This window comes from Pipra filicauda, unplaced genomic scaffold (genome assembly GCF_003945595.2).
Source record: "Pipra filicauda isolate LSUMZ 115617 unplaced genomic scaffold, ASM394559v2 scaffold65_size3143899_pilon, whole genome shotgun sequence".
In the NCBI taxonomy this organism is placed as follows: Eukaryota; Metazoa; Chordata; class Aves; order Passeriformes; family Pipridae; genus Pipra; species Pipra filicauda.
Genome location: NW_024104820.1, coordinates 2023822 through 2038661, shown reverse-complemented (window position 1 = coordinate 2038661; position 14840 = coordinate 2023822). Strand labels below are relative to the sequence as shown.

General features: G+C 36.0%; 1 protein-coding gene across 1 annotated transcript in view; it reads left to right on the top strand.

Annotated features, from left to right (window-relative positions):
- Positions 1–14382, top strand: part of STAM (signal transducing adaptor molecule) — a 35960-nt gene extending 21578 nt beyond the window's left edge. Inside the window, exons 8-14 of the mRNA XM_027720561.2 lie at positions 23–117; positions 1342–1430; positions 4363–4450; positions 6877–6931; positions 7258–7411; positions 7914–8089; positions 9223–14382. Of these exons, the coding sequence (XP_027576362.1) occupies positions 23–117; positions 1342–1430; positions 4363–4450; positions 6877–6931; positions 7258–7411; positions 7914–8089; positions 9223–9472 (907 nt within the window). The 3' untranslated portion in view covers positions 9473–14382. The remainder of the gene's footprint in view (positions 1–22; positions 118–1341; positions 1431–4362; positions 4451–6876; positions 6932–7257; positions 7412–7913; positions 8090–9222) is intronic.
- Positions 14383–14840: the final 458 nt, after the last annotated feature.

The following is a 14840-nucleotide window of genomic DNA, read 5'->3' as shown; positions in this document are numbered from 1 at the left end:
TTTTTTTTTTTTTTATCTTTAGTGATCCAAATTGGTGGAAAGGTGAAACTCACCAGGGTATAGGATTGTTTCCATCTAATTTTGTAACAGCTGATCTTTCTGCTGAGCCAGAAATGAGTAAGTAACATTGTATTTATATATATATGTTAAATCCTGCCATTGCCTAAGGTACATTTCTGCAGTGATTTTCTTTCCCTTATGATGGAGTTCAGTTGCAAGTTAATGTGATAACTGAAGTAAAACTGAGGAACTCTTGCTATGATCTCACAAACAGACATACCTTTGTGTCAGACCAAGGTTGCCCAAGCTGGCTTCTGTTGAAAAGTATGATGCTTTCTGTTCTGGCTTTGTCAGTGGCTTCCTTGAGACTCATTAAATCACTCCATTGAGACCTGGATAAATGTAGGCATTAGTAGCTTTTTTGTTTAAAGTGCCTTTTTGCCTGGTTACAATGGTACATAACTAATCGAGGTAAAACTGAAGGCCCCTGGGCAGATGTGAGTCAGATTACCAGTGTTCAAATAGTTCAAGAAACCTCCATACTGTAACTGTGTATGTGTGCATACATACATGGAAAGAGGGGTTTTCTGTATACTGGTTATCTATTTGTATCTATTTATATCAGTCTAACCTACTCTAAATATTTAATAAAAATATTAAACATTAGAACCAATTCCTGTAAATCTCATGGGTTTGCAAGATTAATCTCCTGTGATCTCAATTCAAGGGTGCTAAAGGTAAGAGCAGGTCAGCAGAATTACATGCTGTAGCAGTCATTTGTGATATGTTTAAACTATTAGTAAGAGTAATATGATAAGAGTAGTATTTGGCTTTTTTGTTCTAGCTTCCACTACAGAGGAATGAGATGCTTTGCAGATATGATTTGATGGAGAAGGAATAGTGAAATTTGAGAACTTTTGATTCTGTATTTTGCTTTGGAGAAAAGAAGGCTCAGTTTGTCACAGATGATTTTATCACTTTTCTCTTAAACCTGACTCATTAGCCCTATTTCTTCCAATCTCTCTTTCTTAGTCTTTTTTTTCTGATAACTTACTAATAAGAATGTTTTATGCAAGGAGACTATAATAAAGACATTTATTTGATAAAACATGTTTCAGTTGACCTTGCGTGAACTGTTGTATTTTTTAATGCAATTTACAGATTTGTTTAAGAAAATTGTTTGTTTGTGGATTTCAATTGTCAACAAAATACTAATTTTTAAAATTTTCACAGTAGATGTTTCAAATGCAAAAAACCTAGGCAATATGCTAGCTGTATTATATTTGTCATTGTTTGTTTATTTTTATTTTATAAAATTTAGTCTGCCTGTTTGTCTTGCAGTGAAAGCTGAGAAGAAAACAGTGCAGTTCAGTGATGAAATTCAAGTAGAGACAATAGAACCTGAGCCTGAACCAGTTTATATTGATGAAGTAAGCATGCTAAAAGTACTGATTTTCAACTGCTGGTACCTTTAAATATGTGATATTTAACCCTTTTGTACTGTACTTCAAAAACAAAAATCAAAAGAGAATGGGAAGGGAAAGTCGATTTAATTAAAATAAAAAGAAATCTGCAGTATTCTCATTTCTTCAAGAGTCTTGAATCTCTTAGGAATTTCTGAAACTGAATTTGGAAACTACATTCCATTTAGGGCCCTACTCCCAGATTGTACATCTGTTTACCTCCAAACTAGAAGCTTGATGTTGAGTGACAAATTTGCTTTCAAATTTTACTTTAAGTACTTCAGGATACCTCAGAGATATCCATCTTGACTCCTGTCTTAGATTTATTTCCAGTATAACCACCACTGTCTACCCTCAGAATCAAAGATCTCTTTCCATCTCTGAAAACGGAATGTTTTTCCCCTGCCTTTTTTTTTCCCTTGACACAAGTTCTGTCATTTTTGACATGAGAAATCAGTTACTGCCTCCCTAAAGTCCTGTTAAAGTCCCACCTCAAAAACTCTTCTTCCCAAGAGATATTAGTTTGTAGTTTGCCAAAATAGCTTATCTCAGCCCTTCCTTGAGGTGCCTTGCAGCTTTTGTCTTCTGTGAGTCCATGTCGGTTTTTTGTTTTAGTGTCTTCTTTTGTTTTTAAATTTGCTGTAGTATAATAGTAAGAAAGTAATTCATTTGGCTTTTCCCTTCCTTTCCAGAGTTTAAGGAGGACAAAACATGGTTTTATTTTCTACTTTGATACAACCTATATAACTCTGGCCTGATAAAGGCTATTTATTTGATAGTACTCATCTAAAGAGTGATTTAAAATCTTTTACATATAAGGTTTCATTAAGCAATAGAATTCACTCTGAGACATATTTTTCAAAGAGTTTATGCCTGTTCATTTTCTAACCTTTGGTATTTTTATTATAAGAGGGTTGCACTTAAACTGGTTAATCAGGGATGACTTCCTCTGAAATCAATCATGCAACACCTCCAAACATCATCTTAAAAAAATCGTGTGTGTGTGTGTGTATGTGTGTGTGTGTGTGTGTGTGTGTATGTGTGTGTGTGTGTGTATATGTGTGTGTGCGCGCGCGTGTGTGTATATGTGTGTGTGCGTGTGTGTGTGTGTGTGTGCGTATGTGCGTGTGTGTGTGCGTATGTGCGTGTGTGTGTGTGTATGTGCGTGTGTGTATATGTGCGTGTGTGTGTATATGTACGTGTGTGTGTATATGTGCGTGTGTGTGTATATGTGCGTGTGTGTGTATATGTGTGTGTGTGTGTATGTGTGTGTGTGTATATGTGCGTGTGTGTGTATATGTGCGTGTGTGTGTATATGTGCGTGTGTGTGTGTATGTGCCTGTGTGTGTGTCTGTGCGTGTTGTGTGTGTATGTGCGTTGTGTGTGTTGTATTTGCGTGTGTGTGTATGTGTGCTTTGTGTGCGTGTGTGCGTGGGTGTGTGTGTGTGTGTGTGTGGTGTGTGTGTGTGTGCGTGTGTGTGTGTGTGTGTGTGTGTGTGGTGTGGTGTGTGTGTTTATGTGTGTGTGTGTGTTGTTGTGGTGTGTGTGTGTGTGTGTGGTGTGTGTGTGTGGTATATGTGTGGTGTGTGTGTGTATATGTGTGTGTGTGTGTATATGTGTGTGTGTGTGTGTATATGTGTGTGTGTGTGTATATGTGTGTGTGTGTGTATATGTGTGTGTGTGTATATATGTGTGTGTGTGTGTATATATGTGTGTATGTATCAGCATGGCTAGGCTTCGTGAATGAAGATTTGGGAAAGGCTCTATCCACACACTGGTGGTTAAAAAGGCCAATACGAGACAGACATGTCCGGTTGCAAAAGGCACAGCAGAAAGAATCCTTAGGTGGAATATTCTGCAAGGCACGATTCTTTCTGTGTTGTCTTTTCTCCTCGAGAGTGATCCTGTGTGTGTTCTCAAAGGAAGCAGCAGCATTATAGATGGTGTGTCTCCAGACCTCCTGATTGGAGGCCAAAGTAGACCAGTTATGTTGATCAATATGGCCAAGGTTGAGATGTTGTTTCAGGGAGTCCTTGTATCTTCTCTTTGGGGCTCCTCTCTTGCGGCAGCCAGTGGCAAGTTCACCATAAAGCAAGATCTTAGGGAGGCGGTGGTCCTTCATCCTGGAGACGTGTCCTGCCCAGTGCAGCTGTGTTCTCAGCAACATGGCCTCAATACTTGTGACTGCTGCTTGTTCTAGAACAGATGTATTGGTCACATAATCTGACCAGTGAATGTATGGAGGCAGCGTTGATGGAAGCGTTCTAGGAGACGCAGGTGGTGGCGGTAGATGACCCATGATTCAGATCTGTATAAGAGAGTAGACAGCACTATGGCTCTGTAAACACTGATCTTGGTACTTTTCTTCAAGTGTTTGTTATGCCAAACTCTTTTATGGAGTTTTCCATATATGTGTGTGTATGTATATATATATATATATATAGGTAATGACAAGGCTCATGTACTGAATAGGCCGTATACACTTAAAAATGCAGGATAGGTTTTCAGTGAATTTGAGGTACTCTCTCCATGTATTCTGTCAAAAAAAAAAAAATATTTCCACTAATCCCACTAGGTGGTGTTATTGCATATGTAATAACTAGAATTGAAAAATAGAAGTTGCTCAGAAAATACTGTTTAGAAGGACTTCTAGGAATAAAGGAGTATTCTGCACATTCCACTTTTTACTACTATTGATTTTTGTCAATTGGCTTTTCCTTGTTAAAGCATCTTCACTCCTATAAAGTAGCATGTATGATTTGTATTTTCTTAGTCTAGATGATTCTCAAGTGCCGAGAGATCAAAATGGCTGTTGTAAACAGCTGCTTTAGTTTACTATCCTGAAAGTGCTAATTTCCTGCCTGCTGTATGTGCCCTAATTATACAACTTGTGTTCTAGGATAAAATGGACCAACTCTTACAGATGTTACAAAGTGCAGATCCATCTGATGACCAGCCAGACCTCCCAGAATTGCTTCATCTTGAAGGTAAGAAAGTACTGTTTTGTTGTTGTTGTTTTCCTCTTTAGTAATTACCTATATCAAACCAAACTGAAACTAAGTTGAAACTACTTCATCTTCATGTGCATGCAAGAAGCATGCCTGAGAAAAGTGCCTGAGCCATAATTATCTTCTCACTTCCTTTTTTCCACATCTAAGAGACCAAAGTGCAAAATGTTAACTTAAAACAAGCCTACTCCTCTCTCAAGAAAACCATTTTCTATATTCTTTTCCTTTTCGAGACCCAGAAATATTTAATTCAATCATATTCATCCATTATTGTTTTTTCCTTCATAGAGTAGCACAGCATGAGTGACAAAAGGAGTGTAAGGAAGATTCCATGAAAGGAAGCAGAAATACTACTAAGGTTTAGAATAGACCTGTGGGTGTCTCACATGCTTTTCACTTGCATGTGTATTTCTGTAGGAGTTGCATATTAACAAATACTTTATAGAATGCTACAAATTATGCTAGTCTTTTAGAGTCAAATTATTCAGACTACCTCTTCACAGAGGCATTATAGACCATTTTACCTGGGTTGATATATGCACCAAAATTTTTGGGAGGGAACTTAGAGAAGGAAGAAAAGAAACTTACTGATTATGAGACAGAACATAGGCTTAGACTGACAATTCAGATAGGACCAGATTTTGTCAAGAAAATGGCAGGTTGTACATCTATCTAGAAGTTAATCATGGAAGTGTATAGGTTTATAAGCTTTTGGGTATGTCCCATCTTTCCACACCCATCTGGTTCATTATGCCTGTAAATGAATCCTGTTTTGGGAACTGCACATCGGTGAGCTGTCTGCACATATTTTAGTTCCACTAAAGCTAAAGAGGGGTAAAAAGAAACATGACTGGTTTTATTCTTTCAAGTCCCAAATATAGCTATAGAGGCTGTTGTCTAAGAAGCAGATTGCCTGTATCTGGTCCAGGACAGAGGCAAAGAAATTAAAAGGTATGCTTGTCCACCAGCCTCCAGATATGGCTTAGATTAGGATTTCCTTGCAAATGCATCATGAGATCATTAAAACAATGCTGAATTTTATATTGAATTGTGGGACTGGTCCTAGAATCTGAAAGCAGTGGTAGGATCAGATGATTGCTCCTCAGCTACCTACAACAGCACTTGCTGTAGTCCTGCAATGCCAATACAAGGTTACTTGCTCTACACTTAAGTAGGCCTTGGTGAGCTACTGTTTTTGGCATAGGTTCTGGGAATTTTGTTACAGATACGTTTTGAATCCTTGATTCCTACCAGTGGTGACAGGTGCTGATTAATATTTGACAGAAAACCCACTTAATTTTCTTCTGCCAGCCACATGTCCAGTCACAAATTCTTTGAATTGGAGAGCTCATCCTAACATGTTCGGGAGCCCATGGTTTGTGGTTGGCAACAGTGCAGTCATCATGTTAGCATACAGACATCTGAGCAATCCTTGTCATGCCTTTTACCTCACTTTATGCTGTACATAAAAATAGGCAGAACTTAGACCAGGTTTTACATCTTTTCCCAGCATTTCTGTCAATGTATTACTAATTTGAGGTTCAAAGAAGTAGATGGGTGTCTCTCATATAGCTCCTCATTCACCTGACGTTGCCTTTGAGGAACACAATAGTAGTGCCCTTTCATGCATCATGGCCCAGACATTTTCAGGACCTTCTTTATTCCTAATATCCAAAACTTCCCTTTTAGCTTCCTTGTCAGTTTATTTTACATTTGACACATTCTGTCTTTCTGTTAATTAACTGTGGTTTGCTTGGCAGTCGGGTGAATCCCATGTCCTTGTGCTGAAAGGAAGCAGGGGGTGCATTTTTGTTTATTTTAATTCTTTTCTATTCTGCTTCTGGTAAGCTTTTGTGTTGGTTTTTGCATGTCAGTGGTTTGAAAAAGCCCCCCTCCCCCAATTAGGGTTCTAGTGAGAGAGAAATGTGCTAATAGTGTCTTTGACGTGCAGGTGATTGAATCATTGCAACCAGTTTTCTTCTTCATTGTTTTCATAGATAGTCTTTTTGTAGTATTGTTAGTTGAGCACGATTTGCAGTGGCAAATTTTCTTTCTTGAAGAAGAGATCACCTCTCAGATTTGCTTTAATGCAAATAACCTTTTAATGCAAAATAGTTTCAGTTTTATGCTTCCTGGATGTTAAATGTGTTTTGCTTCATTTTATTTTAAAATGTACTTTTGAAATTTTACCAGTAGTGAAAACTTCAGCTGGATCTCATTCTTAAATTTTTCATGATGCTCCCTTGTTACTATAAATTTTTGGCATGCAGATTATAGTAATGAACTAAAAAAAATGGACTAGCATCTACACATTTCTGTCTTGTAATTTTTTTTAAATTGCTTTCTGACTTTGCAGTATGGCAATGTTTATTACGCTGTTATATTTTAATGTCTTTCTGTTCTAGCAATGTGCCACCAGATGGGACCTCTCATAGATGAAAAGTTGGAAGATATAGACAGGTAAAAAAAAAGTCATGTATTTTGACTCAAAATTCATTTTTAGAAATACCAGTCTTATTACTTAATGATATCTTAATAATTTTTACGAATATTGGCAAAGAAAATAGGTGTACTTATTAGTAGTTTCTCCTTTGGAAAGAAGTCTGAAGGTTTTTTCCCTCTAGTCACATAATATTTTATAGTATTGCACCATTTGATGCTCTTGTCAGACATGACTTCACAGGAAGAATATGTTGCTTATCACACCTCGTGAAATATCTCCATATTATCTGTTCTATACTGAAGTTATCTAAATTGTAGAATAAACTGTAAAATATATTTTCTAGGAAACATTCGGAACTTTCAGAGCTCAATGTTAAAGCAATGGAGGCTCTTTCTTTGTATAACAAATTGGTGAATGAGGACCCAATGTATTCCATGTACGCAAAACTACAAAACCAACAGTATTACATGCAGTCATCTGGTGTTTCTGGCTCTCAGGTATGTGTGTAACCTTGAATAGCCATTGACCTTATCAAGTGCATACCTACTGAACGGTGTTTTCTCTCAACACAATACGTAGACAAATAAAAATAAAAATGTTTTATTTCAGCTGCAAGCTTTGGATGTTCTCCTTTTGCAAATTCTAACACTTTTAGGTTTTGTCTGTTCAGTTCCTTTTGATCAAGGAAAAAGCCCGTCCTGGGCTTTCAGTTGTACATAAAATTAAAAATTTAAGCTACCAGGGCATTGCATAGTTGTCAAAGAAAGTAAAGAACCGAGGGAGTACTATTCCTGGTTAAGATTATACCCTCCCCTATCTACTCAGAGATAGCCATCAACATGGAAATGCTGCCATGAAAGAATTACCATTTTTAACTTCAGTAATTTAAATTAGAGGAAATTAAAGGGTTGAGAGGTTATCTTTAAGGTCTAGTGTCAGATATTAAATTGCAAATTTTCTTGTATTTTATTTCTAATATTCCTTTATTTAACTTCCTAGGTTTATCCGGGGCAAACTCAAAGTAACGCATACTTGGTAGCAGGGAGTGCACAGATGGGCCATATTCAAGGTTACAATCTTCCTCCTGAACAGCTCCCTTCTCTCAGCCAAGGCACAGTTACTCCATCTGCCAGCTCAGTACTGCCTGGTCAGCCTGCACAGACATCTTACACGAAGTAATTTTAAGTATTTTCCTATTCAAGTTTAAATCAATTTAAACATAAAGGACTACAGATAATTTTTAAAGGAGACTTTTTTCCTTACAACAAAAGTATAACTATAAACACAACTGAAAGATACTTTAGTGCAATTATTTCCAGTGTGCTTTTTACTGGTGTCATGTATTTGTTAAAAATTCCTGTCAAACTTCTCTATATTTCTTTTATATAAAAAAATAGAGAAAATTATATAGACATGACTTAGTAGTAACTTTTAATATACATTTAGTGATGAAGGTTATCTGCTGCTCTTGCTGGCTTAGCATAATTTCTGTATATTCTACAGTTCTTTTTTTTCAAATATCTTACCATAGAAGAATGGGGAGAATTCTGCTCATTTTGGAAAAGAAGTGAATGGGCTATGATTACTTACTAAAGCTTATGCAGCTTGCCCCTATAAAGGATTTACAAGAGGCTTTCTACATTGGGTAGATGGCCGAAGATGCTAAGCTTTGGTTAAGCTACCTATATTGTGAAAAACTTTTGAATTGGCTTTAGGAAAAGATTAGGGGATTTGGGTATTTTGGGGTTTTGGCTTGTTGGTTCTTTTTTTATTATTATTATTTTACTGTCTGTGTAAAGTAATTTTATTCTAGAAAGTTGGGAGAGACATCAATCTTGAGTCATTAATATATTTGATAATTTCTGTCCCCCAAAGTTACTTATTTGGTATAGTAAGGCATACCTTGATAAAGTGAGTTTCTGCATATTTCACTTGACTTGTTTTGCTATTTAAAACAGTTGGTTGGGTTTATGAAATAGTTCGGTTGGGTTTTGTTTTTTTCTATGAACAAAATGGAAGACAGATGGCCTTATCTTTCACTTGGATTCCTTGTTGCACCTTAAAATAAAACAAAACTATAGATTCACAGTCTAATTTTAAATCCATGGGAGGTGTGTTTAAATCTGAGGAGTGTGTTTGAGTTTTAATGGGAATACTCATTGACTATAGTTTTAAATATGCAAGGTGTCCTGTGTTAAGAGATTTTTGTGTGTGTATATAGAACAACTAAAGAAGCAGTAAAGTTTTGCAGGTCTGTTGGTAAAGTGTTTGTAAATTTAACTTTAAATTTTTTATTTTTTTTTTTCAGTGCAATGGTTGGTTCTGTTGCTGGAAGTACTTACTCTAACCAGGCTTCAGTGTATAGTCCACCACCTGCTACTGTTGATGTTGCTGCTTATCAGAATGCTGGAACTAATATGTCCCAGGTGCCAAACTATAACTTAGCATCTACAGCTCTGCCACAGACAGCAGGCAGTCAGCAAGCACCTCCACAACAACCACAGCCTCCACCACCTCAGCAACCACAGCATAGTTACTCACAGAAGGCTCTACTATAGGATCCAGGACTTCTGATTCCTAATCTTCTTTAACCTCTGCTAAAGGCAGTTGGCGATTCTATGAGTTTCTTCCTTTAATCTCTTAAACTTTGTTTATCCTCAGCTTAATAAGAATCTCTCTTGGTGAACAAGTTCAATTTGCACTGACTTTTTAGGATTTTTTTTTTAATTTTGCAGAGGAACTGATATATTTAGGAAATTTACTTCCTTTTAAAATGCCTAAAAATTGGTACAAGATTATTTATGTATGGTAAAATTGGCTAGTCTGTGAAAACTCAACATTTGCAAACTGTTGTGGCATATATGTTATGTACGTATAGTGTGTGATTGCAGTAGTGCCCATTTCGTATAGCTGTGGTGGTTGTGTGAATATATTTAACACAATGTTTAAAAATAATTTACTTTACTATTTTATTTTAATCATGAACTGACAACCATATTTCATAGTTTTGTGTAGTTTTAAGACAAATGTGATGTCATTTTCCAATGCAGGAATAGCAGTAATTCTGCATATCATGGTTACAATTACAAGCTAGGGTCTATATATGAATTTACAAACTTATCTGAGTCTAGGTTTCACTGCTTCTTGAATTGAACACAAGTGTATTATGACTATTAGATAGCTTATCTACCAAAGTAAACTCGTTAACTAGTAAGTGATTTGGGGGGATAACAGCAAATTATGATTCTGCTTCGGACATAATTAATAACTTAAAACTACTATTCAGAGGCTGCTAAACATATGGGACCATGCAACAGATCAGGATCATGCATTTTGTCATGAGAAGCATGTAATTTATTTTTTCCAAGTTGTTTTTTACAATGAGAACTAGAACTATGTTCTATGTGTGTTGGTAGAGATTACACCAAAGAAAGACAGAGGAATTGAATTGGAAGAGAAACAATGGAGTTTTAAACTGGAACACACAACATGAATTACACTATTTTATTTGAGTCTTCTTAATTAGAACATGGAGAATTATGGACATTTAAATCACTTTGCTGAACAAACCTTCAGGGCTTCGTTTTATCTCTTGTGGCCTTGCTTAGCAATTTGTTCTGTTTACTGTTCTAACACAAACACTTCTGCCTTAAATGTCTGTTTCAATTTTCAGTTGTACCATTTGAATTTATCAGCCCTTCTACAGTATCAATAGTTTATGAAGCATCTCATTTTAATCGACATTCAGGTTACTTTGAATTCTCTTCTGCAGCAACATGTATTAGCCTGTTTTAAACCCTTGTGTTTCTCAGTAACTTAGTCAGCTGGCTCTTTAAGGCACTGTTTTTTTGTTTCTGTGGCTGAGGTGCTACAAAAGAAGCATGGTAATTGAAGGCAGCATTTTAGGTGTGCTTGATCTGAGTTTCTTTTACAAAGACTGTTGTTATTTTGCATTTGTATTCAGTCTAGTAATGCATCCTGGTTTTGTCTTTTCCAGCTACTTTAATTCCTCTTAAAGCAATACTAGATGGCTTCAACATCAGATCTGTGTTTTTAGTCTTGTTACTGTGTGTCAGAAATTGTTTGCTTATATGTATTATATTTTAGTGTGATGCTTCTGGAATTAAATGTTGCCATTGTACATTATACTATAAAATGACCTCAGTTATCCCATACACTCCTGCATCTGTTCACAGCTACCTAACATGCCTTTGTTTCACTATTTTAATTGACACTGGTGTTTTGCCAGATGCTTTCAGGTGACTACTTTGCATAACTTTTGACGGGAGTGGTTATGAAACATGCCCATAGCTGACCTGTTCCAGTTGGAGATGTTCTAGCCAACTGATTGTTCTAATACTAGTATTTTCACATTTTTTTTCTCTAGAATTCTTATGCACCCTCACAAGCTGTCATTAATTACTTCAGTACTTGGTAGCATCACAAAAGCCTGTGGAATTTGAAAAGAAATACTAAGGAAAAAATAATAATCCAAGATATTGTGTCATAGATAATTTTTTAAGGATTGAAGAGGTGATCTCTTTAGAAAAGACATGTAGTATAATTTAGTGTTCTCTGTTTGCATTCAGTACCTTATTCCAAAATCACATATACAATGTGTATAGAAATGTATAATTTATACACAAAAGTGAAAATAACTTTGGATTCTATAGTTCTTAGTCCCTGATTCAAAGAGAAGCTTGAAGCATTGAGATAGTGTGGCTGACATTGACTGTTGTATTCTTAGGTTTTCACATGTTGTGCCACATGTTCACTAACAGCCTGTGGAACTTCTGTACAGAAAAGACCCAGCAAACATACTTTTTTTTACTAATTTGTCATTGTTTTTAAAATTTTGAAGTCTTTTCTTGACATACAGAAATGCTTGTTCCTGGTTTCTCATTTGAATCCTGAAACCTTAGGTGTATCTTAAGTTTTCCTGCTTTCCAACTTGCTTATTTTGGGCATTCAGCCATGTTTATGAAAATTAAAATCACCTTTCATTTATATTCATCATTCAAGTACACAAAAAAACCACTTGCTAAATTCAGTGCCCCTCTAAATTCAAAACAGTGAAAGTTTTGAATAAAAGATGGACACTTTCTATTTTCCTTCCCGCCTTTATTAAAGTCACTGCACTAAGCTATCCCCTGTAACAGACTGGGAATTTTAGTTGATTTTGAATCAGGTTTCATTGTCTACAGCTGGTGCAGTAGGTCACTATTTTTAGCTTCAGAGTCTTAGTGTTTCTGCTGCAACCTACGTTTTCCATTTCACATGCAATTTTCTGATTAAATGAAATTTGGAGCTGTGTTGCTTTGTGTTGATTTTTCTCATCAGAAAAGTTAATTTTATCTTCTTGCTTGGTTGTGTCCTGTATGCTCAATACTCTAAAGTGATGCCTTCTCCTACCTTGCTAGATGCTGTCATTGCACGAATTCATTCAGTCATTCTCTTGTATTCTCTGTGATAACTTAGAAATTTTATATCAGTTCAGCTCCTCTCTGTGCATTTGGTATCATGAACCTGGAGATGCCATTGCTGGTTCTTCTCTGCCGTGATTGATTCTCAGATTCGTCATTTATGCATTGTTTTGACCAAGTTCATGTATGTTCCACCTTACTGTGGTATTGAACACAGAAATGTGGGTGAATGGAGGAAAGTACACATGCAGCTACTGTGTGGAAAAGCTTTTTAGCAATTAAATAAAATGTCAGAAAGTTAAACTATTTGAAAGTTAAGAATCCTTGGAAATGTTACTCATGTTCCAATAGAAGACCTAATTTTTGAATCCCTTGTTTCTTTACATGTAAATTGTTGATGTAAGGCTGAAATGTTTTCAAAATATTTTGTATAACCCTTTGTCACTTACCCCTTTCATTAAGGAATACAAAAATGCTAATTACCTTCAGAAGGGGTATTTCAGTACCCTGGTTAGCCTGAACTGGAGCAAATTCTGGAAAGTGCCTTCTGTGCATTTCACTTCTATAAGCAAAACTTGTTTACCCCATGTATCATCTCAATTTATGTGGGCATAACAAAGGTGTTAAGATTTACTGTAAAACATCCCAGAAAAAAACTGAGGCAGTGTGTTGAAATTTGCTGTATTGATGTCGTGGCAGTGTGTTCCAGAGTGCTCAGCTCCAGGAACAGTCACAACATATTTGTCCACCTCTGTTTAGTAAATGGTACTGGTGTAGATGTGTATTTAATGTACTTGGCCAGAACACATATAGACAGCAGTAAAACAACAGTAAAAAGGAGCAAAATGTAAGAATTACTGCAGGCTTCTCAACAGGTGTGGGGCAGCATGCTGCCCTCGTGGTACAGTTACTGTTCATGAACTTTGAGTTGGGAGAACTGAAATGAATTTGAACTTCAGAAAATTCTGCCAGATTGAAAATGATTAGATGTAACGAAGGTGATAAATTTGCTCTTAATACCATGTACATATTTTGCTGATTAAATCTAGGCTGCTATTATAGTTCTCTGATTTCATCTAGATGGCAGGAACATCAGATTTACACTGGAGAACTGCTTAATACCTCATTCTCCAATTTTTTTTAGTGTTTTCTCTAATCACTTTATTTTTCACTCACATTTCAAAGATATCTCTGCAGTCTTCACGTACAAAGGTCTTACCTTATTCCTTCTCTGCTGAGTTTCACAGAATGAAAAAGGATATCTCTAATTACAGCAGCTACACTGGCACTTTGAATTACACAACTGCAGCTTCCTTTGAGGAAGATGCATGTATCTATTTTGAAGAACAAGGGAGCATAATTTTTCCAGTTAAAACCTTGGAGGAGATGTTTTTAAAGAAAAAGGTAGAGTAAAAGTTACAGAAACCTCCATTACTAACAGCAGGCAGAATCATTTTTTTCTCTGTTACTCAGTAAAGCTGACTGACTCCACACTACAGCTACTCCTTTCTCATTTTCGGCTGCAATGAAGAATAGTGACCTTCATACATAGACTGTCCAAAACCGTAGGAAAACATGGAGAAGGCCTTGACATTTGAACTTTTCCCTTCAAGATGTAAAAAACACTATCTACATTTTTGAAGCCTTGTTTCTTGAATTAGAATGGTTGTATTTAAAAACATTCCATTTGCTACTATGTAAAATTGCAGATCTGAAGATCCCTTTTTATGCTGCTGCCTTGGCAAAAAGGTGGTAGGGGCTTTTGTTCTTCTATCCTGCATGTCCTTCTGGAATCCAAATAATTTTTGTCATGAAAAAGAAACCTGCTGCAGTCTGCTTTGGTTTTAATAAAGTGTACACAGTAGCAAAGTGCATTTTTGTTTGGCTTTGTTTGTTTTGATGCTCCCTTTGATGTTGGCATATGTATATATTTAGATATACTACACTGTTGTACAAGAATTGTTTTAGTAAATAACACTATTTGTAAAAACTGTTAATTGTTTTTAGTATGAATGCAAAATATTAAAGTTGGAGTATTTAGTTCATTACGTTGCAAAGTCAGTTTATAAGTTTAATGGAAGAATAATCTGAAAATTACTTCCTTTGCTGGATGGGTTTTTGGTTATCCTGGGTGGAGGGTTGTGGGTTTTTTTGGTATGATGCTTACTCACATATTACATTATTTTTGCTTTAAAATCTGTCATTAACTTCCTCCAGCGAAACCCAAGTAATATATTGTACATATTACTTCAAGTATGCTGCATATCCACTTTTGGTAAATAGAACATGAATATTAAAGGGATTATAAAGTAGAAATGAAAACAACTGCATCTATACCATCTAATGTATATATTTGATTACAGATCTATGTAGCAGATACTATGGTAGCCTAACAGTTAGTTTACACAGTCATTTGACAGTTAATTCCATTTCTCATGACAGTAACACAAAATAGTGTAGGACTTGGTGGTTTATCGATGTGAAATGAGTTGAGCATCAGGCT